We start from the raw sequence: 24,785 nt of genomic DNA, 5'->3' as shown, positions 1-24,785 counted from the left end.
AACCATCAACAAAACGAAAAGACAACCTAACAATTGGGAGAAGATATTTGCAAACCATACATCTGATAAGGGCTTAATCTCCAAAATATATAAAGAACTCATGCATATCAACAACAAAAAAACTAAGAACCCAATTTAAAAATGGGCAAAAGACCCAAACAGACATTTCTCCAAAGAAGATATACAGATGGCCAACAGACACATGAAAAGATGTTCAAAATCACTAACTATCAGGGAAATGCAAATCAAAACTACAATGAGATATCACCTCACGCCCGTCAGAATGGCTATAATTAACAAGACAGGAAACAACATGTGTTGGAGAGGATGTGGAGAGAAGGGAACTCTCATACACTGCTGGTGGGAGTGCAAACTGGTGCAGCCACTATGGAAAACAGTATGGAGATTCCTCAAAAAATCAACGATAGAACTACCATATGATCCAGCTATTCCACTGTTGGGTATTTATCCAAAGAACTTGAAAACACCAATTTGCAAAGGTACCTGCACCCCTGTGTTCATTGCAGCCTTATTCACGATAGCCAAGACTTGGAAGCAACCTAAGTGCCCATCAAGGGACGAATGGATAAAGAAGCTGTGGTATATGTACACAATGGAATACTACTCAGCCATAAGAAACGACGAAATCCAGCCATTTGTGACAACATGGATGGACATTGAGGGTATAATGCAAAGTGAAATAAGTCAGAGGGAGAAGGTCAAATACCGTATGATTTCCTTCATTAAGTGGTAGATAATAACAACAATAAACAAACACATAGAGACAGAGATTGGATTGGTGGTTACCAGAGGGGAAGGGGGGAGGGAGGAGGGTGAAAGGGATAATTTGGTACATGTGTGTGGTGATGGGTTGTAATTAGTATTTTGGTGGTGAACATGATGTAGTCCATGCAGAAATAGAAGTACAATGATGTACACCTGAAATTTTTACAATGTTATAAACCAACGTTACCGCAATAAACAAAAAATTAAAAAAAAAAAAAAGATAAAACAGGTAATGAGAGACAAAGGGGGCAATATATAATGATAAAAGGGACACTCCACTAAGAAGATGTATCACTTTTAAATATATATGGACCCAATACAGGAGCCCCATATTAACAACAACACAATAATAGTAGGGGATCTTAACACCCCACTTACATCAATGGACAGATCATCCAGACAGAAAATCAATAAGGAAATAATGGACATAAATGAAAAACTAGATGAGATGGACTTAAGAGACATATACAGAGCACTCCATCCAAACACAGCAGATTATACATTCTTCTCAAGCGTGCATGGGACATTCTCAAGAATAGACCATATGTTGGGAAACAAGGCATGCTTATATAAATTTAAGAAGATTGAAATCATAACCAGCATTTTTCTGACCATAATGCCATGAAGTTAGAAATCAACTACAAGGAGAAAACTGGGAAAGTGACAAAGCTGTGGAGACTCAACAACCTGCTACTAAAAACCAATGGGTCATTGATGAAATTAAAGGAGAAATCAAAGCATATCTGGAGACAAATGAAAATGAAAATACACTGTACCAACTCATATGGGATGCAGCAAAAGCGGTCCTGAGAGGGAAACTCATACCAATACAGGCCCACCTTAGCAAACAAGAAAGATCCCAAATGAGAAACCTCAAACTACACCAAACAGAATTAGAAAAAGAAGAACAAACAAAGCCTAAAGTCAGCAGAAGGAGAGAAATAGTGAAAATCAGAGCAAAAATAAATGAAATTGAAATAAAGAAAAACAGTAGAATGGATTATTGAAACAAAGGGCTGGTTCTTTGAGAAGATAAAGAAAATTGACAAACCCTTAGCCAGACTCACAAAGAAAAAAGAAAGAAGGCTCAAATAAATAAAATTAGAAATGAAAAAGGAGAAATTACAACAGATACCACAGAAATACAAAAGATTATAAGAGAATACTATGAAAAACTATATGCCAACAAATTGGACAATCTAGAAGAAATGGATAAATTCCTAGACTCATACAACCTCCCAAAACTGAATCAAGAAGAAATAGAGAACCTGAATAGACCACTCACAAGTAAAGAGATTGAAACAGTGATTAAAAACCTTCCAAAAAAATAGAAGTCCAGGACCAGATGGCTTCCCGTAGGATTTTACCAAACATTCAAGGAAGACTTAATACCTAGCTGTCTCAAACTATTCCAAAAAATAGAGGAAGATGGAACACTTTCCAACACATTCTACGTGGCCAACATCACCCTGACACCAAAGACAGGCAAAGACAATACTAAGAAGGAAAACTACAGCCCAATATCCCTGATGAACAGAGATGCAAAAATCCTCAACAAAATATTGGCAAACTGAATACAGCAATACATTAAAAAGATCATACACCATGATCAAGGGATTTATACCAGGGACACAGGGATGGTTCAACATCTGCAAATCAATCAATGTGATATACCACATTAACAAAACGAGGGATAAAAACCATATGATCATCTCAATAGATGCAGAGAAGGCTTTCGACAAGATCCAACATCCATTTATGATAAAAACTCTCAATAAAATGGGTGTAGAAGGAACGTGCCTTTGCATAATAAAGGCCATATATGACAAACCCACAGCCAACATCCTACTCAATGGGGAAAAACTGAAAGCCATCCCTCTGAAAACAGGGACAAGACAAGGGTGCCCACTCTCGCCACTCTTACTCAACACAGTACTGGAGGTTCTGGCCCAGCAATTAGCCAAGAAAAAGGAATAAAAGGAATCCAAATAGGCAACAAAGAAGTGAAACTCTCACTGTTTGCAGATGACATGATCTTATATATAGAAAACCCTAAAGAATCCATTGGAAAACTATTAGAAATAATCAACAACTACAGCTAAGTGGCAGGGTACAAAATCAATTTACAGAAATCACTTGCATTTCTATATACCAACAACGAACTAACAGACAGAGAACTCAAGAAGACAATCCCATTTACAATTGCAACAAAAAGAATAAAATATCTAGGAGTAAATTTAACCAAGAAAGTGAAAGACCTATATGATGAAAATGGTAAGATATTATTGAGTGAAATCAATGATGACATAAAGAAATGGAAAAATATTCCACACACTTGGATTGGAAGAATAAACATAGTTAAAATGTCATACTACCTAAAGCAATCCACAGATTCCACGCAATCCCAATCAGAATCCCAAGGACATTCTTCACAGAAATAGAACAAAGAATACTAACATTCATATGGGGCACAAAAGACCCCGTATAGCTAAGCAATCCTGAAAAAGAAGAACAAGGCTGGAGGCATCACAATCTCTGACTTCAAAACATGGTACAAAGCGATAGTAATTAAAACAGCATGGTACTGGTACAAAAACAGACACACAGATCAATGGAACAGAATTGAAAGCCCAGAAATAAAACCTCATATCTATGGGCAGCTAATCTTTGACAAAGGTGCTAAGGACATACAGTGGAGAAAGGAAAGTCTCTTCGATAAATTGTGCTAGGAAAACTGGGCAGCAACTTGCAAAAGAATGAAGGGAGACCATCATCTTTCGCCATACACAAAAATTAACTCAAAATGGATCAAAGACCTGAAGGTGAGACCTGAAACTATAAAACTCCCAGAGGAAAATATAGGTAGTACACTACGTGTCATCAGCCATAAAGAGATCTTTTTGAATTCCATGTCTACTCAGACAAGGCAAACAAAAGAAAAAATAAACAAGTGGGACTTCATCAGATAAAGAACTTCTACAAGGCAGGTGAAACCAGAATCAAAATGAATAGGGAACCCACCAGGTGGGAAAAAATATTTGCAAACCATATATCTGGCAAGGGATTAATCTCCATAATATATGAAGAACTCACACAACTGAATAACAAAATCAAACAACCCAATCAAAAAATGGGCAGAGGAAGTGAACAGACACTTCTCCAGAGAAGATATACAGATGGCCAACAGGCCCATGAAAAGATGCTCAACATTACTAATCATCAGGGAAATGCAAATCAAAATCACACTAAGATATCACCTTACACTTGTTAGATGGCTATAATCACCAAGACAAAAAGCAACAAATGCTAGAGATGCTGTGGAGAAATAGGAACCCTAATCCACTAGTGGTGGGAATGCAAACTGGTGCAGCCTCCACAGAAAACATTATGGAGAGTCCTCAAAAAATTAAAAATGGAAATACCTTATTATCCAGCTATCCCACTACTGGGTATCTACCCAACGAATCTGAATTCAACAATCCAAAGAGTCTTATGCGCCCCTATGTTCATCGCACTATTACTCACTATAGCCAAGACATGGAAGCAACCCAAGTGTCCCTGGACTGATGATTGGATAAAGAAGATGTGGTTTATACATACCATGGAATACTACTTAGCCATAAAAAATACAAAATCGTCCCATTTGCAACAACATGGATGGACCTGGAGGGTATTATGTTAAGCGAAATAAGTCAGAAAGAGAAAGACAAACAGTCCATGATTTCACTCATATGTGGAAGATAAACCAACACACGGACAGATAGAACTGTTTCGTGGTTACCAGGGGCTAGGGGGGTGGGGGGTGGGCACAAGGGGTGGAGGGATGCACTTATATGGTCACTGACAAACAATAATGTACAACAAAAATTTCACAATAAAAAAAAGCTGCCAATATTACCTCAAAAAAAGTGGTATTTATATATATATACATGTATATATGAATATTATTCAGCCATAAAAGGAAAGAGATCTTGCCATTTGTGACAACATGGATGGACCTTGAAAGCATTATGCTAAGTGAAATAAGTCAGATAGAGGAAGACAAATACCATATAACCTCACTTATATATAGAATCTAGAATAAACAAAAAGCAACCGAGCTCAGAGATACAGAGAACAAATTCGTGGTTGCCAGAGGCAGGGGGTGGTGGGTGTATGAAATGGGTGAAGGGAGTCAAAATGTACAAACTTCCAGTTATAAAATAAATGTCATGAGGATGTAATGTACAGCATGATATCTATAGTTTTTTTTTTTTTTTTTTTTAAAGATTTTATTTATTTTATTTTTTGCCCCCAAAGCCCCAGTAGATAGTTGTATGTCATAGCTGCACACCCTTCCAGTCGCTGTATGTGGGACTCGGCCCCAGGATGGACAGAGAAGTGGTGCCTCAATGCGCACCTGGGATCCGAACCCGGGCCGCCAGCATCGCAGCGCGCGCACTTAACCACCAAGCCACAGGGCCGGCCCTGATATCTATAGTTTTTAATACTGTATTGCATACTTGAAAGTTTCAAAGAAAGTAGATCTTAAAAGTACTCATCCTAGGAAAAGAAAACTTTGTAACTATATGGATGGATGTTAACTAGACTTATGGTGATCATTTTGCAATATATACAAACATTGAGTTATTATGTTGTAAAACTATATAATGTTATATATAAATTATACTTCAATAAAAAAGAAAAAAAATTGTTGCTTTCTCAGCCTCACATCAACTAGGCTTAATAAATGGAAATATTGGCATAAATCAACCATACCTAGCATTTACAAATATCTGTACATGAGCATTCTTTAAAGCTATGTTATTCTTATGCTCCAGATCCATTATTCATGATTTAAATGATGAGCAAGATTTTCAAAAAATAAGAGGATTATTTAAAGCTCTGTCTTTTACTACATCTTCACTAAATATTGGAAGCCTAGCACTGACAGGTATACCATTCCTGACAGGCTTCTGTTCTAAAGAAAGGACAGCAGAAGTAAGGCCAACCTTTCAAAAGCACTTTATATTAAATTGATGAAGTAACCTCAATCTAAATAATAAACACCAGCCCTCCCCCATAACAGGGCTTGTTAAGTTGGCAGAACCTGGTAATTGTGTAAAACTTAAAACTTTATAATCAGAAGTGCAACACTTCTTCTTAACAATATGTTCATTATTAATCACTTATTATTAGTTATTCCTATTTAATTAGCCATAGCGTTCTTACTAATAATTGTAGAAAAAGATTTAGGGTACACACAACTTCGAAAAGGAACTAATATTATTGTCCCCTATGGACTACGATAACAAACTGCCAAAGCTGTAAAATTATTTATGAAAGAATCATTATAACCATGAACTTCCTCTATATTAATGTTTATCATTCCATGAATTCTGTTGCTTACCTTAATATTAACACTATGAATTCCCTTACCTATACCATATCCACTATTTAAGATAAACCTAGGGATATTATTTATTCTACCAATATCAAGCCTGGTTGTATATTCCATCCTAAGATCAGGATGAGCTTCAAATTCAAAATATGCCTTAAATTGGTACATTAGGAGCAGCTGCACGAGTTCATATGAAGTAATTTCAACAATTATTTTATTATCAGTTATATTAATAAGTGGGTCATTTACACTATATTTAGCCTTGCAATTACTCAAGAATATTTATGATTAATTATCTCATCATGGCCATTTACCATAATAAGATTTATTTCAACTTTAAAGAAACTAATTGATCTCCCTCTGACTTAACTGAAGAAGAATTGGAACTTGTGTCTGGCTTTCACGTTAAATATGCAGCTGGACCATTTGCCTATTCTCCATGGCTGAGTATGCTAATATCATCATGATAAATACTCCTAGAAAAATTTAGTTTTTAGGAGCATTTCATAACCTCTATATTCCAGATGTTTACATAATTGATTTTATTTTTAAGACTCTACTGCTAACAATTTTATTTCTGTGGGTACAAGCATCATTCCCACTATTTCATTATGGCCAACTCATACATTTCCTATGAAAGAATTTCCTGCCCCTAACCTTAGCCCTATGAATGTGACATGTTCCAATCTCCATTATATTATCACCATCCCACCACAAACATAAAAAAAGAGTTACTCTAGTTATAAGCCAATGACATTTAGATGAGATTTTGGACTTGAGTTAATGTAAGGGATTGAAGCTTTCGGAATGTTGAAATGGGGTGAATGTATTTCGCATGGGGGATGAACATGAATCTTTGAGGGCCAGAGGGCAGACTGTAGTAGGCTGAATAATGACCTCCAGAGACATCAGGCTCTAAACCTGAGAACCTGTAAATTGACACTATTTGGGAAAAGAGTCTTGGCAGATGTGATAACTTAAGGATATTGAAATGGAGAAATTATCCTGGGTTATAAAGACGGGCCCTAAATGCAGAGAGACATTTGACACACACAGGGGAGAAGAGAGTGTGAAGATGGAGCAGAGAGAGATTTGAAGATGCTGGCCTTGAAGATTGGGGAGATGCAGCCATAAGCCAAGGAATGATGGCAGCATCAGGGAATGGCTCCACTAGAGCCTCTGGAGGGAGCACAGCCCTGCTGACACTTTGGTTTTGTTCCAGGATACTGATTTTGGACTTTAGGTTTCCAGAACTGTGAAAGAACTAATTTCTGTTACTTTAAGTGACCATGTTTGTGGTGATTTGTTACAGCAGCCCTAGGATTTTGGTACCAGAGGTGGGAGTGTTGCTGTAATAAATACCTAAAAATGTGGAAGTGGCTTTAGAATTGAATAACAGATAGACGCTGGAAGAATTTTGAAGCACATGATAGAAAAAGTGTAGACTGCCTTAAACAGATTATTGTAGAAAGACAGGCATTAAAGATGCTTTGGTGAGGAATCAGAAGGAAGTGAGAGGCATAGAAGGAAATGCTTACATTGTCTTAGAGAACATACATGTCATCATAACAGAGTGTTGGCAGAGATAAACATCAAAGGGACCTCTGATGTTGGCTCAGAAGGAAATGAGGAATGTGTTTCTCAGGAAACTGGAGAAAAGGAAACCTTGTTATATAGTGTCAGGAAAGTTAGCTGAATTACGTGCTACAGCTGTGCAGAAAGCAGGACTTGTAAGCACGGATATTTAGCTCATGAAATTTCCAAGCAAAGTTGCCTGGTTTCTTCTTGCTGCTTATAGCGAGAAGTGAAAGTAAAGATAAAAATTGAGAGAAGAACTGTTCAACAAGAAGAAACTAGTTCTTTATGATCTGGGAAATTGTCAGCCTATCCAGATTGCAACAAAAAAATGTTAAAATTAAGAGAATCACCGTTATGAAAGCATGCTGTGCAGAGAAGGCCAAGTGTGTGGTTGGACAACCTTTGCTGGTGCTGAAGAGATTAGATGTGTGACACATAGATTCTCTCAAGGAACTCAGAGGCCAGGAATAGAGATGGGATTATTCGGGAAAGATCTTTGGAGGACCTTCTTGTCTGATGGTGTGAATCCCTGTGATGTACATGGGAGATTCACAAGGTTTATAAGAATGTTATATCAGCAGAGCTAGCTTGTACTGAAAGGGACAGAGAAAGGACAAAATGAAGGAAGGCTGTTGGACTCCAAATTCTCCAGGAAAGAAACAAACTGACAAAACTGTTCAGCTGGAAACATATGCTATCCTTCAAGAGCAAGGAAGAATGACTCCAAGGGCAAAACCTCAGTCTCAGAGGGTAGAGTTGTGGGCCTAGAGGGTGGAGCCTCAACTACAAGAGATTATTCCCAGGACTTGAAACATAATGGAGTTTGCCCTACTTGATTTTGAAATTGCTACAGACCAGAGACTCCTTTCTCCCTTCACTTTTCTTCCTTTTGGAATAGGAATGTCTATAACTTTTATACTATGCTTGTCCCCAGTTTATTTGGGGAATGGATAACTTTTTTATTTTCACAGGTCCAGAGATTTAGAGGAATTTTGTTCAAGAATGGTTTATACCCAGAGTCACACCCATACCAAAGTTAGATGTTTTAGGTGATAAGATGGAGACTTTTGAGCGGATGATATTTAGATGAGATTTTGGACTTGAGTTGGTGTTATAATGGATTCAGGTTTGGGGGATTAAAGGATGAAGTGAATGTATTTTGCATGTGGGATGGACATGAATCTTTGGGAGACAGAAGGCAGACTTTGGTAGGCTGAATCACGACCCCCAATGATATCAGATTCTAACTTTAGGACCCTGTAATTGTTACCTTATTAGAAAAAATTGTCTGGGAAGATGTGATCACAATCAGAATTTTGAGATCAGGAGATTATTCTGGATTATCAAAGTGGATCCCAAATGAGATCATTTGTATCCTGATAAGAGAGAGACAGAGGAAGATTTGACACACACATGAGAGAAGGCCACGTGAAGACAGAGTGGAGAGAGATTTGAAGATGTTGACTTTGAAGAATGGAGATATATGCTATAAGCAAGGAATTCCAGGACCCACCAGAAGCTGGAAGGAGCAGGCAATGCATTCACCCTAGATTCCAGAGAGAGTATGGTCCTGCCAATACCTTGATTTTGGCCTAGGGATACTCCTAAGGCCACCAAATTTCTGGTAAGTTGTTAACAGTTGCCCCAGGAAAGTAATATAGGTGGGATAATAATTCTTTCTCTGAACACCTCATAGAATTATTCATTCATTCCGTCAGGGCATTCAGGGCTCTCCTGCATGTGGCCCAGCCCCGATCCCATCCTTAAAGGTCATGCACCTCACCCCAACCCTTGGTTCACACCCTCACCCTGACCTCTGACAAAGCCTGCTTCCCTCCAGGACTAGCTCCTAACTCCTACTTCCACTCTCAGCCGGCCTAGAATCCTGTTAGGTGAGGGTCAGTGCTCTAAGCCACAAGTCAAGTCAAGTGAATCACTAAAATGTTATTATTTGCTCACTCTCTCCACAAGCAGTTTCTGGTTTCACAATGTGGAGGCCAGGTCAGGGCACAGTAGGGGGCAGAGTGGGCCACACTCTCAGGCCCTCACCTTCTAGGGTGACAAACAGGGACCCTGATCCTCAGAGAGAGGACAAGATGGAGTTGTGTAAGGAAGTCAGAATGGCAACAGGGAAGCTTCTCGGAGGGGCCACGGGTTAGTGACCCTCAGCCTCCCGTACCATGTGCCTCCTAATTAGTGGTCCGGACTCCGGCCTCCCCCTCATCCCCTCAGTCAACTGTCTTCTGTAGCCTTCCAGTCTAGCCCAGAAATGTCCCTCCTTGCCATCCCTCAGTCACCTCACCTGGACTTTTCTTTTTTGTTTTAAAGTTACTTAATCTTTTTTTTTTAATTTTATTTATTTATTTATTTTCCCCCCAAAGCCCCAGTAGATAGTTGTATGTCATAGTTGCACGTCCTTCTAGTTACTGTATGTGGGACGTGGCCTCTGCATGGCCGGAGAAGTGGCGCGTCGGTGTGCGCCCGGGATCCGAACCCGGGCCGCCAGTAGCGGAGCACGTGCACTTAACTGCTAAGCCACGGGACCGGCCCATGGACTTTTCTGTCTCCCTGCCTCCCCTCCATCTACACTGAAGCCACGGCTCAGCTCAGACGCTCCTATGCCCTCCATCACAGGAAGGACATGTCCAAATGCCTCAGCTGGCACCAAAGCCCTCTATGGGTTGTTACCTCACTCACCTGTTACCTGTCCAGCTCCACTTCCTAGCTCAGCGCGTGTTGAGATTGCCAAGAATGCTGCCCTCTGCCTCTACCTGCCACAAGCTCAAGGCTAAGTCCAACGACAGCCCACCTTCACGCTGTCTGCTGACTCTATCTCTTCCTCCACAGATCCCCAAGGCATCATTAATGTTTTACTCAAGGACAGATCCCTGTCCAGTGCCCAGGACAGTTCCAGGAACATAGAATATCCAACAATCTGCTCAATGAGTGAATGAGCAAGTGAAAGAATGAATGAATGAATGACGTGTGTGATGGGTGTGCGGCCAGAACTTAGAGGATCCAGGAGATGCCCCTGGCTGTGGTGTCATGGCCCTTGAACATGTACATGTCCACCTCTGCATCGAGGCCCTTGTCAGACAAGCTGCTCCTATTCTCCATCTGGGGAAGGCATGGCAAGGGTGCAGCGTTTGCTTCTTCCTCTGAGCTTCTGGGCTAAGCCTCCAGCCTCTCCTACACACACTCACTTTGGCAAAGAGGAGGATGTCCAGGAAATCCAAGTGCCTCTTCTTCCTGACTTTCTCCAGCTCTCCCTCCTTCTGCAGGTGAGCCTTTCTCAGCTTTTCCACTCAGTCTGTCCCAGAACAGTGGTTCCCAGGCAGAGCTGAGAGCTCTGGTTGCCCAGATACAGCAACCCACGGTAGCCCCACCTGCCCTCCTGCCCCAATCTGGGTACCAGGTGGATTAGGATGAGTGTGGGAGTATAGATGTCTGTCAGGGGTGAGAGCTCTCACACCATCTGATTGCAGGTCAGGCCTCCTCTCAATAGCATGGCTCCTAGAGGCTCTGCTTGAATATTGCTGGGTGGGGGTCTCATTCAACCATCACCAATTGGTGACACTTGTTAATCCTTGCACAACATCTGGCCCCCTCACATATTGTTTCCCACCCCTTGTACCAGGGATGTACCCAGTGTGGGTGTGTCCCAGCTCCTGAAGGGGCAGCAGGGGTCTGCTTGAGGGCTCAAGGGTAGTCCATTTGGGATGTACCTGATGAAGGAAGGGAGGAGCCCTGGAGGTGGAGTTCAACCTGTGTGTTGAGGGGCAAGCTGGCAGGCCTGGTGGCTCAAGTGTCTATCAGGGGTCACCCTGTAGATGATGTCATTCTGGTAGAAGGCATTCGTCTTCCAAGAAAAAAACAGATTGTTTAAGTCCCCAGTGGCCTGGATGTAGGATTGGGAGTTCCTGAAGGGAGAGGATGCAGAAGAAACTGGAGTAAAGGGAGGCTTCTGACCTGGAGGTGGAGTGGGGTTCTTGGTAGAGGTTTCCTCAATCAGTGAGGACAGGACACTGAGGCATTGATCACTTCTGTCTTACAGCCCTCGAGACCCTCAGCCTTTTTTAAGTGGCTTGGGCATCCAGGATTCTGTCTGTGCCGGGGATCAGGGATCTGTGACTGAGTCAAGTTTTCGTCTAGACTAGAACTGGACCATGGTCCAGGGCTCTCGTGAGAATGTTGCATTTTGTGCTGGTAAGCATCCAAGCTGCCCTAACTGTCTCTCAGTAAGTCCACGCCAGTTGGTAAAAACAAGAATTCTGCAGCTAAGGATTATCACTGACCTGTCTGTCTGGACGCTGCCCTGGTGGCTGAAGGCGCACTTCATGTTGGTGTCCAGGGTCATCAAGGAGATGTGTCCAAAGGTCTCCAGATGTGAGTCCTGTCTAGTGAGCTCCTCCCATTTGTCCTGTGGTGCAAGGAGGACATTGACTCTCCTCTGCTCCCCCAGACGTCCCCTGATTACAAGGCCAGAGAACAGATGCATTATAGCAAATTAAGACTGTAAAGCAAATGTTTATAAAGTGAGGCCTATTTTCTCAGAAACTTTTGTTACGTAATTAAACATGTTCTCTCGTAAGAGTCTGAATTAGGCTGAATTTTAGGAACAAGTTACAATGAGAACCACCTTTTGGCAGACCAGAAAACAATGTTTTTCAGGAGACAAAGGGGGAAGCTTCTCTGTCCTGGGACTGAGCTAGACCTGAGGGACAGGTGAAGTCTAACTTTAGGGAGCATACGTGTCAAAGCAAGAAAAAGACTAAGGGGTCAGCACCAGAGCTCCTAAGGAAAGGACATCAGGGACTTCAATTCCCATCATTCATCAAATGTAAGCTGAGCACAGCTGGTGAGGTATCACAGTCCTGATGGGATGTGATGTGATGGCAGGACACGGTTCTGAGAGTATAGACCTGGTCTCCATTTCCCTCCGTGGAGTGGCTCAATTCCATGTGGAAGCCCTTGTCCCCAGGCCAGAGCCCACCTGAGTGACCTCCTGGCTTGTCCACTCTGTCACTGATGCTTCCGTTGCTCAGGTTAGCCAGGGTCAGCTTGTCCTGCTGTCTAGGAGAATGACCCTTGCTCTTGTCCACCGTGCTGAAGTCGTGAAAGTGGGAGGAGAGCAGACCCTGTATTCACCACGGCCCTCCTTTCCTTTGGCAATGAGCAGAGTGTTGGTAGAAGCTGGTGTGTAGGTACTCTCCTGTCTCATCCACTTTTGAGGAGCTCTGTCTCACAGTAAGGTCTGAGTACATTATTCTGTGTCTGATGGGTGTCTGAGGGATACATGTGTCTGGAGTGGACTCTGTGAGTTTTGCTGTGTGTGAGCATGTGCAAGTGAGAGGGGGATGGACTTACCAGCATCACTTGGACAGAGTCGGCCATGAGCCCCACATAGGGTTTCAGAATGTCATAGGGGAACGGTGGGGTCAGCATCTGCCAGTGCTGGAACCACATATGCCCATTCAACAGGAGCAGGCCATACCCTAGACCAGAGATGTGGGTGTGTGGATGTGGGAGATGAGATCAGAGCGATGACTGGAGACAACTTGGGAGGAACTAAGGGTGTCAGAAGAAGACCAATCATGTGAAAAGGCAGGGAAGACCAGTACATTTCAGGAATGAGGATTTCCCCAAATGGCTGGTACATAGAAAGTGATTATGATAGCTGTGAGACAAAGGTTGAAAAAGAGTAGGAGGCAGGTCATAGAAGGACTTCAATAAAAGTTAGGCTAGGATCATGGCAAGGACTGAGAAGTGATGTGCAAGAAGATGAGCTTCAGGAGGCCTCTCACTACCATTAGGAAGGGAGACAGTCTTGTTACAAGAAGAGAAATGAGGCTTGATCCAGAGATGAGGGTGACGACTTGGTGGCCAGACACCTGTTGTTCTCTATGAGCCAAAGAGATAGCTCTTGGCAAACCAAACTGGCAGGGGGACCACAGTCCTAGTTAGACATACTTACCAATCCAAGGAGCCAGGAATCTGTAAGATCCATGAGACTTTGGGTCTGAAAGGTAAGGAAGGGCATTACAGGAAGCTGGAGGGGACCAAACAATGCCTGTGGCCCCCAGGAGGCAGCAGTGGTCCAGACCACGGGCTGCCATCTCTTCCTGATGATTGTCAGCTAGCTGCCAGTTGGTCTTAAGCCACCTCCCACTTGTCTTCTATCCCTGACTGTGTCTGTCCTGATAGCCACTGTGGACTTAGGAAGGCACACTGAGTGTTCCAGCAGCAGGACACCTAGAGGGCTAGGATGGTGAATCTGCAAGAAATACAGGCTCTGCCCTCAGTGCCAAAGAAAAGACAGAAGTCTATGATTTTCCTACAATTGGTGGTGGCTTAGCCATCCCATGAGCCAGGACAGGCAACAACTAGAGGTGCCAAACCCAAGTCAGTGTGCAAAGGAAATTGTCTTTCAGATCTGGGGCTATTTACATAACAGACCATCTCAATTTGCTTAAAAGGAGAAGAAGGAAAAGAAATAGAAATTCAGCCCTGCACAGCTCTTTGAGCCTTCAGCTTAAGTAAATAGTGTTGGCCTTAGGCTGGCTTGTGGGCTGGGAAAATGGTTGGAAGAGGGGAGGTATTGATGGCTGAACTGCCAGTCTGTTCTGGAATTTCACAGACCCAGGGGCATGTACCCAAGAGGGAAGAGCTGCTCCAGCCAGGATGTGGGTTTTGCTCTCACCTGATCTCCCCAGGATTACCTCCCTGTAGTCATGGTCATAGCCCAGGAGGGCATCCTTGTTTCCCCATAGCCAGGTGGGAGAGTCATAAGGAAATTTCTCTACCCCTTTAACAAGCTCTTGTAGGTCCTGGCCCTTTTGCAACTGTCACCAAGGGAAAGACAAATCAATAAAACCTTTGTCTTTAGGTCCAGTATTTGGAGTGGTGGTGAAGGACAGGACGGGCACAGGGAGATAGCTCTGGATATATCAGCAGCCATTAGGAGTTTGGAACTGTTTCTGATGAGCTGGACTCTGGTCTGGACTCTTGATCTCTTGCCAAGACTTGGGCTAAGGCCTGACTCTGCCTTTTGGTTTGGCCGTCTCTGGGCCCTCACTCACAATACTCCCTTCAGAATCTTACCCATACTAGGTGCTTGATAAATGTGCAGTGAAGGACTCTGTGGTTTACAAAACTTTTTCATAGACTTAATATATCAGAGTTATTGGTTCAATTGTGTCCCCCTCAAATTCATATGTTGAAGTCCAAACCCCCAGTACCTCAGAATGTGATTTTATTTGGAGATATGGTGTTTATAGGGTAATTAAGTTTAAGTGAGGTCATTAGAGGTGGCCCTAATCCAACATGACTGTGTCTTCATAAAAAGGGAGAAATTTGGACATGGAGACAGACACTCATCAAGAGAAGATGATGTGAAGGGATGTATGGAGAAGAGAGTGATTTACTAGCCGAAGAGACAGCCTGCAGCAGATGCTCCCCTCACAGACTGCAGAGGGAACCAACCCCAGTAATTCCTTGATTTTGGACGTCTAGTCTCTAGGACTGTAAGACACTAAATTTCTGCTGTTTTAGCCACCCAGTTTGTGGTACTTTGTTATGGCAACCCTAGGAAACTAGAACAATATGTAATGCTCGAGGCAAACCTGGGTGAGGGATGGATTATTACTCGATCCTGTAGATCACTGAAGAATGAGGAGACCCGTGTTGAAGGATATGCCCAGGTGAGCTGCATTTCAACCCAAGCCTGCTGACCCCGAGGTGTCCTTCCCCCAGGTACCCAGGCTCCCTGGGTGTCTCTATTATCATATTTCAACTCACTGTTCTCATTGCTGGGCATCATGTTGGCAAACTTACCTTCTGTATCTGTGATCTCTGTGTTCTTAGAGCCAGCATAGAGCATGGTTCACAGGAATTATGCCTTATTTTTCAAGGAAGGGATTAGTGCATGAAGGAATGAATGACACGTAGAACAGTGAATGAGTGATTCTTGATTAAAATCAAGTCAATCCCCAAGGCGGCAGCTTGAAGCGAGTACTCCTGTGGGTAGGTCACCCAGGCACTTCCTGTTTTCTGGGTTTGGAAAAGTTGGGTTTGATGCTGATGCAATTTATCACATTGTGTTTACTTTTACTCCTGTACAGGACTGCATCTTCCAGGTAGAAGCCTTTTTTTTTTTTAAAACAAAACAAATCAAAACAGCCTTATTGGGATATAAATTTTACACCATACAATTCACCCATTTACCATCAATGGTTTTTGGTATATTACATTCTTATTTTGTTTTAATCAGTATAATATATATAACATAAAATTTACCACTTTAACCATTTTTAAGTATACAATCCAGTGGCGTTAATTACATTCACTTTTGGACAACCATCAGCACTACCAATTTCCAGAATTTTTGCATCACTGCAAACAGAAACTCTATAACCATTAAGCATTGACTTCCCATTCTGCCTTCCCACAGCCCCTGGTAATTTCTAATCTACATTGCGTGTCTATGAATTTGCCTCTTTTAAGTTCCACACAGAAGTGGAATTATGCTATAGTTTTCCTTTTGTGTCTGGCTTCTTTCACTTAGCACAATATTTTCAAGGTTCATCCATGTTGTAGAGTGTATCAGAACTTCATTCCTTTTTACGACTGAATAATATTTCATTGTACCTATATACCACATTTTGTGTATCCATTCATCTATGGACGGTCACTTGGGTTCTTTCTAACTTTTGCCTATTGTGAGTATGTTGCAATGAACATTGCCTTACAAGTATCTGTTTGAGTCCTTGCTTCAATCCCTTTGAGTATATACCTAGGAGTAGAATTACTGGATCAAGTGATAAATCTATATTTTTAAAGAAACTTGGCTTTTTAAGAAACTGCCAAACTATTTTCCATAGTGGCCGCACCATTTCATATTCATTAGAAATGCACAAGAGTCCCAGTTTCTCTACATTCTGTCCAACATTTGTTTTCCATTTGCTTTTTAAAAAGTAATTATAGCCATTCTAAAGGGTGTGAAGTGGTACTTCATTGTGGTTTTAATTTACTTTTCCCTAATGAGTAATGACATTGAGCATCTTTTTGGCCATTTGCATATCTTCTTTAGAGAAGTGTCTATTGAAGTCCCTTGCCCATTTCTGAATGGGTTGTTGATTTTTTGTTGTTGAGTCGTAGGAGTTCTTTTTCATTCTGATATGATTTGCGAATATTTTATCCCATTCTGTGGGTTGTCTTTTAACTCTTTGATCCATTTTGTGTTACTTTTTTGTATATGGTGTAAGGTAAGAGTCCAACTTTATTCTTCTGCATGTGAATATCCAGTTTTCCCAGCATCGTTTGTTGAAAAGACTGTCTTTTCTTCATTGAATTGTCTTGGCAGCCTTGTTGAATATCGATTGAGCATGTACGTGAGGGTTTATTTCTGGGTTCTTTTGTCTATATGTCTATCCTTATGGCAGTACCACAGTAGTTTGATTACTATAGCTTTGTAGTAAGTTTTGAAATCAGGAAGCTTTCAGAAAATTGGAAAAAAACCCAACTTTGTTCTTCTGTTTTGAGTTAGTTTTGACTCTTTGGAGTCCCTTGAGATTCCATTTAAATTTGGGAATGGGTTATTTTTATTTCTGTAAAAAGCGTCATTGAAGTTTTGATAGGGATTGTATTGAATCCGTAAGATTGCTTTCAGTAGTATTGTCATCTTAACAATATTAAGTGTTTCAATCTAACATAGAATGCGTTTCCATTTACTTTCATCTTCTGTAATTTCTTTCAGCAGTGTTTTATAGTTTTCAGTGTACAAGTCTTTCACCTCTTTGATTAAATTTATTCCTAAGTATTTTTTTGATGCTATTGTAGCCGGATTTTTAAAAACTTTCTTTTCAGATTGGTCATGGTAAGTATATAGAAATAAAACTGATTTTGTGTGTGTTGGTTTTATATCATGCAATTTTGCTGAATTTGTTTACTAGTGAGCTCTTGTTGATTCTTTAGGATTTTCTTCATATAAGATCAGATCATCTGCAAACATGGATAATTTTACTTCTTCCTTTCCAATTTGGAAGTTTTTAACTTTTTTTCTCTTGCCTAATTGCTCTGGCTACAACTTCCAGTACTCTCTTGAATAGGAATGGTGAAAGTGACCATCCTTGTTTTTCCTGGTCTTAGTAGAAAAATTTTCAGTCTTTCACCATTGAGTATGTGTTTAGCTGTGGGTTTTTCATAAAAAGCCATTTTTTGAGGAAGTTCCCTTCTCTTTCTAGTTGATTGAGTATTTTTATCATGAAAGGGTGTTGAATTTTGTAAAATACTTTTTCTGCATCAATTGAGATGATCTTGTGGTTTTTTCCATTTATTCTATTATTGTGGTGTATTACATTTATTGATTTTTGTATCTTGAAAAACACTTGCATTCCAGGAATAAATCCCACTTGGTCAAGATGTATAATCCACTTAATATGCTGCTGAATTTGCTTTGCTAGTATTTTGTTAAGGATTTTTGCATCTATATTCATAAGGAATATTGACCTGTAGCTGTCTTTCCTTGTGATGTCTTCATCTGGTTTTGGTATCAGGATAATGTTGGCTTCATAGAAAGAGTAAGGAAGTGTTCCTTCCTCTTCCTCTTTTTGGAAGAGTTTAAGAAGAATTGGTGTTAATTCTTCTTTAAACATTTGATACAATTCACCAGTGGAGCCATCTTATCTGGGCTTTTCTTACATGGAAGGGTTTTGGTTGCTGATTCAATCTCCTTACTAGTTACAGCTCTATTCAGATTTTCTATTATTTCTTAAGTCAGTTTGGTAGATTGAGTTTCTAGGAATTTGTCCATTTCATCTAGGTTATGTAATTTGTTAGTATACAACTCTTCATAGTATTCTCTTATAATCCCGTTTATTTCCATAAAATCAGTAGTAATGTCCCCACTTTCCTTTCTGATTTTGTAACTTGAGTCATCTCTCTTTTTCAGTCAATCTAGCTAAAGGTTTGTCATCTTTTTGATCTTTTCAAAGAGCCAATTTTCGGTTTTGTTGATTTTTCTCTACTGCCTTTTATTCTCTATTTTATTTATCTCCACTCTAACCTTCATTATTTCTTTCCCTCTGTTTTCTTTGGGTTTGGTTTGCTCTTCTTTTTCTAATTCCTTAAAGTGTCCAGTTAGGTTATTGATTTGAGGTTTTTCTTCTTTTTTAATGTATCTGATTACAGTTATAAATTTCTCTCCTATCACTGCTTTCCCTGCATCCCTAAGTTTTGACATATTGTGTTTTTGTTTTCATTTGTCTCAATGTATTTTCTTATTTCTCTTGTGATTCCTTTTTTGACCCATCAGTTGTTTAACAGTGTGCTGTGTAATTTCCATATATTTTTGAATTTCTTAGTTTTCCTTTGTTATTGATTTCTAGTTTCATTCCATGTGGTCAGAAAGTACACTTTGTGTTATTTCAATCTTTTAAATTAACTAAGACTTGTTTTGTGGCCTAACAAATGGTCTGTCTTTAAGAATGTTCCATGTGAACTTGAAAATAATGTGTTATTGGGTAGAGTGTTCTGTATATGACCCTTAATTCCAATTGGTTTATAGTTCAAGTCCTCTATTTTCTCCTTAGCCTTCTCTCTGGTTGTTCTATCCATTACTGAAAGTGGGTTATTGAAGTAACCAACTATTATTGTAGAACTGTCTATTTCTCCCTTTAATTCTGTCAGCTTTTGATTCATATATTCTGGGGCTCCTTTGTTAGGTGTGTATATGTTTATAATTGTTATATCTTCATGCTGTATTGAACCTTTTATCAATATACAATGTCCTTCTTTGTCTCTTGTAAACTTTTTGGATTCAAAATCCATTTTGTCTGACAATAATACAGCCACTTAAGCTCTCTTATGGTTTGTTACTATTTTCATTGAATATATTTTTCATTCTTTTACTTTCAACAGTTTTGTGTTCTTATATCTAAGGTGTGTCTCTTCTAGACAGCATATAGTTGGATCCAGTTTTTTTAATTATCTAATTTCCCAACCTCTGTCTTTTAATAGGAGAGTCTAATTCATTTATATTTAATGTGATTACTTATAAAGAATGATTTACGTCTGCCATTTAGCTCTTGTTTTGTGTGTGTCTTACATGTTTTGTGTTCCCCAGTTCTCCATTCCTGCCCTTTTTTGTATTTAGTTTATTTTTTGTAGTGTGCCTCTTCAAGTCCCTTCATCTTTCCTCTCATGTATATTTTAAATTAAATTTTATCGAGGTTTTCTTGGGGGTTACAATTAACATTTTACACTTATACCAATCTTATTTGAATAATACGAACTTATTTTTTTTTTAATTTTTTGTTTATTGCGGTAACGTTGGTTTATACGAACTTATTTTTAATAGTATATAAATACTGTGCTCCTATACATCTCTGTTCCATCCCCCTATGTGGATGCCATACAATATATTTATACATTGTATGCCCATTAACATAGATATATAATTTTAACGAACTTTCCTCTTAAATTAAATATGAAAGAGAAGGAAATTACAAACCAACAGACAAGTACAATAATACTGGCTTTTATATTTACCTATGAAGTTACCTTTACCAGCATTCTTTGACATATGTTTTATGTCTTAAAGTTACTGTCTAGTGTCCATTTATTTGAGGCAGAGTGACTTTTTTTGGTATTTCTTGTAGGGCAGGTGAACTGCTAATAAATTCCCTCAGCTTTTGTTTATCTTGGAATGTCTTAATTTCTCATTCATTCTTGAAGGATAATTTTGCCAGAAACAGAATTCTTGGTTGACATTTTCTTTCAATATTTTAAAATGTCATCCCACTGCCTTCTGGCCTTCATGTTTCTGAAGAGAAATCAACCATTATTCTCATTGAGGATCCTTTGTATGTGATGAGTCACCTCTTTCTTGCTGCTTTCAAAATTTCTCTCTGTCTTTGGGTTTTTATAATTGACTATAATGTATCTTGGTGTGGATCTCTTTAAGTTTATGCTACCTGGAGTTCATTGAGATTCTTGGATGTGTATATTCTTATCTTTCATCAGATTTGGGAAGTGTTGGGCCATTATTTCTTCAAATATTTTTTTTCTGCCTTTTTCTCTTTCTCTTCTCCTTCTGCAATTCCTACAATTCATGTGTTGGTATGCTTGATGGTTTCCCACAGATCTCAGGCTCTGTTTATTTTTTTCATTCTTTTTTTTCTGCTTCTCAGACTGAATAATTTCAAATGTTTTATCTTCAAGTCTCTATTCTTACTTATACCTGCTTAAATCTTCTCTTGAATCCCTTTAGTGAATTTTTCTTTTCAGTTATTTTCATTTTCAGCTCTAGAATTTCTGTTTGGTTCCTTTTTATAATTTCTTTTTATTCTCATTTTGTTCAGACACCATTTTCCTGATTTTCTTCAGTTCTTAGTCCTTGGTTTTCTTTAGCTCTTTGAATATATTTAAGACAGTTGATTAACACCTTTGACTAATAATTCCAATGTCTGTGCTTCCTCATGAATGGTGTCTGTCATATTCTTTGCTTCCTGTGAGTGGGCCATATTTTCGTTTTTTGTATGTTTTGTAATTTTTTGTTGAGAACTGGACATTCTGACTATTATTGTAGTAACTTGGGAGTCTAATTCTCTCACTTCTCAGTGATTACACGCATTTTCCTTTGGAGGGCTGGAGCCATTCTTTTGTCTCTCCCAAAGTATTTTTGCAATGTGTGATTCCTTGTTGTGTGCAGTCAACCAGTTGTTTTCCATTGTCTCTGTGTTCATCCAGGGACCTGACAAAAATTTCTTTAAAGTCTGGCTTACAAGATGTGGGGGAAATGGATCCTGTCACTTTAAATCCTCTCCTAGGTGGGAAGCCACTTCAGCCTGTGGGGGCCAAAACAACTTGTGCTGGTCCCTTAGCATCCAATAGCAGCAATCAGTAACCCAAACACACAACTCCAAATCTGGGAGGACAAGGCCTTATTGCCCACCCTGGCTCCAGCAAGCTGCCATGGGAACATGAGCCACTGTCCCCACAGCTACCTGCCCTGGGGTTGGGGAATGGGTGATGGTAGCTACTCTTGTGGAAAGCTGAAACTGACTGAAATTTACCAGTCTCTTCATCAAGCTCTCCCCTGGATGCTGCACATGGTCTGCTGGACTCAGAGTTCCAAAACAGTTGCTTCAGACACCTCCTGCCAGTTCAAGTGTTGTTTCAGTGGAGATATGGATTCCTGGAGCTTCCTCTGTTGTCACCTTCCCTAATGTCACTCTGGCAGAGGGTCTTCTAAACCCAAATATTTGGCTGCTTTTCCATCCGGGGGAAAGCACAGAACTGTCAAGTTTCCCTCCAGTTGGGAACCTTGTGTATCACCACTTCCTATCTGAATGAGAGTCAGGGGAAGTTCTGAGAAGGTGAGGTTTCCTTTCCTCAGTGCCTAACACAGTGCCGACACATAGCAGAGCTGCAAAAATAAATGTCTATGCTACATTTGCCCAGTGCTTCACCTTTCCGAAGCACAATCACAGCTACTTCTCAATTTATCAGGTGTTTTTAGCCTCATTTTACAGACAAGAAAACTAAGGCTCAGAGACATTAGTTGACTTTCTCAACGTCACAAAGCAAGTGAGTGTCAGAGTCAGGCCTAACAACTCAGATTTCTAGCTCCAGTTTTGCTACTACCTGCCTATACTTTATTTATCATAATACTATATTCTCAGCATTGTACTAAATTAGCTTCCTTGATGCTTATACTACCCTGTCAGGTGGATACTGGGAACAACACCTGTGGGGAAGCAAGGGCAGCAGGGATTGGGCAGGGGGAGAACATGGACTATGAGGCACTTGAAACAGTTTCCTCAGGCAATCTCATGGTGAGCACGGAAACTGGGCTGTCCTTTAGAGTTGTCCTGAAAGGAGGTGAGGGGAATTCACCATTGTACCTCCACACTGACCAGTCATTGCTTGCAGGTGACCCCTAAAGGAGGAGTGTAAACTTGGGGAAGGCTGGTTCATGTGGCCTAAGGAATTTCCCAGAGAGGAACTCAGATGTGAGCCATCAGCAGCTAATACTCTTGGCAGTGGGGAAATAAGTGCCTCAGTCCTGAAGGGGGAACTCAGTGATGTGCCAGAATATTCTCTATAATCCACCCTGTTCACTGCTGGGATCCACTTGCTTCATACAGTAAATTCCTTGGGAAACTTAGAAGAGGAAGGCTTATGAGATTACCATTTGTGGTTTCAAGGCCACAGGTCAATAAGTAGGTTGTATATTGCCTCCTTGAGGTTGGGGTCCCATTCTCAGAAGGTATTGTCTCCAAGTTGGAGCCTCAGCTGTGTCTTCAAAAGGCCATTACATTACCTTTGCAGGACAGAAATTTTTTGGTGCGCAGTATGTGATGGGCCAGTAGATCCCATGGTTATGTTTTCACTGCCACACCTCCTTTCCTCTAAAGCAGGTCCCGTGGTCCAAGGTGACGTTATGTGAGACTTTGTTTTAGTAGGTCAAACACTATGTAACCCCTTAGACAGTGGTGTTAGCTGAAGCTCTACAGGCAAAAATGGTAAACCCATAAGTGGACCTTGGGCAAATCCACTTAAGATCAATTCTGGAGATGTTCATGGGGAATCTGGGGACCCAAGATTTTCAAGTGCATTGACTGCGATGTCCCTATCTCATGTATTATGGTCTCATTCTGCCCAACTGGTACCCTGACCTTGGTGTGGCAGTCTTGATGAGATTGAAAATTCAACCTCCTCTGGAGCTCTGCTCTTCCTGGAATTAAGTCCTGGAGCTGATCTTCAGTCCTTTCTGCTCTCTGGCTACAGCAGGTCAGACCCTGCAGAGAGATGCTGCTTTGAGCCATTAGCAGTCAACACAGAGGGAGCCTGTGGAATGAGAGTCTTGGTCCTGCAGGGGGATCTCAAAGGTGAACCAGGGTTTCTCTTACAAGCCCTATGAATACGTACTATAAAAATGCCCATTTTATAAGAGAGGAAACTGAGTCTCCAAAGAGGTAAAGCAACTTGCTTAAGGCTACACAGACAGTAAATAATGTGCCCATTATTCGAAACCTGTTTGTTATGAATACTGAGCCAGGAATCTTACCTAATATGCTACATTATCTTGGATGTGTTTGCCAAATATGTCAGCTTCAAACACCCACTTAGTTACCTGGACAAAGCCCTCAGTTAACTTTTGGATTCCTTTCTGTGATAGGCAGAATAACTGCCCTCCAAATATGTCCATGTCCTTATCCTCAGAACCTGTGAATATGTAGCCTTAGAGGACAAAAGGCCTTTGCAGATGTGAGTAAGTCAAAGACTTTGAGATGAGGAGTCTATTCTGTACTATTTGCGTGGGTCCAATCTAATCACATGGGGTCCTTAAAAGCAGAGAACCTTTGCTGGCTGTCAGAGGGAGATGTGACTACAGAGGAAGGGTCAGAGAGATGCAATATTGCTGGTTTTGGAGATGGAGGAAGGCATCCATGAACCAAAGAATATGGGTGGTCTCTAGAAGCTGGAAAAAGGAAAGATATGGATTCTCCCCTAGATCGCCCAGAAGAATGCAGCCCTGCTGACACCTCGATTCTAGCCAGCGAGACCCATGTCGGACTTCTGGTTTACAGAGCTGTTAGATAATAAACTAGTGTTATTTTAAGCCACTAAGTTTGCAGTAATTTGTTACAGCAGTAATAGAAACCTAACACCTTCCTCTGAGATTATTCCTGCCTCCTCCATTCGTGTAGCTACAAGAGCTGCACAGTCTTAACTGAGAAATCTTCAGCTGCCTCCACAGAAGAAGAACCAGATGCTCCCCTTGAAGCTGACTCACTTTGTCCTATGAGAGTCCCTTGAGTTGTGGGAGAACAGATGTCCATTTACCTGGGACACCTCAGGGTGTAATAGGACCGTTTGTTTGTGAGATTTGGCAGAATCTGTCCCTCTTTGAGTCACGGCTCTCTACACAGACAGGTGAGGAAAGCATGAGTACTCCACCCTCAGCTGCATAGTTGGAAGTGAGGGAGATCTGGGGGATCAAGAAGGTGGTCCTGACAGTCTCAGTGGAGGGAAGGGC

At 40.7% G+C, this 24,785-nt stretch overlaps 1 protein-coding gene and 1 pseudogene across 1 annotated transcript in view; one reads left to right on the top strand and one right to left on the bottom strand.

Annotated features, from left to right (window-relative positions):
• Positions 1-15,623, bottom strand: part of LOC106803782 (cytochrome P450 4A6-like) — a 28,073-nt gene extending 12,450 nt beyond the window's left edge. The window contains 8 exon segments of the mRNA XM_087447080.1: positions 10,728-10,861; positions 10,948-11,048; positions 11,510-11,664; positions 12,040-12,164; positions 13,112-13,239; positions 13,719-13,763; positions 14,445-14,586; positions 15,501-15,623. Coding sequence (XP_087303206.1) covers positions 10,728-10,861; positions 10,948-11,048; positions 11,510-11,664; positions 12,040-12,164; positions 13,112-13,239; positions 13,719-13,763; positions 14,445-14,586; positions 15,501-15,623 — 953 coding nt within the window.
• Positions 15,624-22,533: 6,910 nt separating this feature from the next.
• The window catches only part of LOC147914054 (cytochrome P450 4X1-like), a 60,377-nt pseudogene continuing 58,125 nt past the window's right edge, over positions 22,534-24,785 (top strand).

Source organism: Ceratotherium simum, chromosome 22 (genome assembly GCF_057802395.1).
Source record: "Ceratotherium simum simum isolate JZ-2026a chromosome 22, ASM5780239v1, whole genome shotgun sequence".
Classification (NCBI taxonomy): domain Eukaryota; kingdom Metazoa; phylum Chordata; class Mammalia; order Perissodactyla; family Rhinocerotidae; genus Ceratotherium; species Ceratotherium simum.
This window is presented reverse-complemented; position numbering and strand designations above follow the sequence as displayed.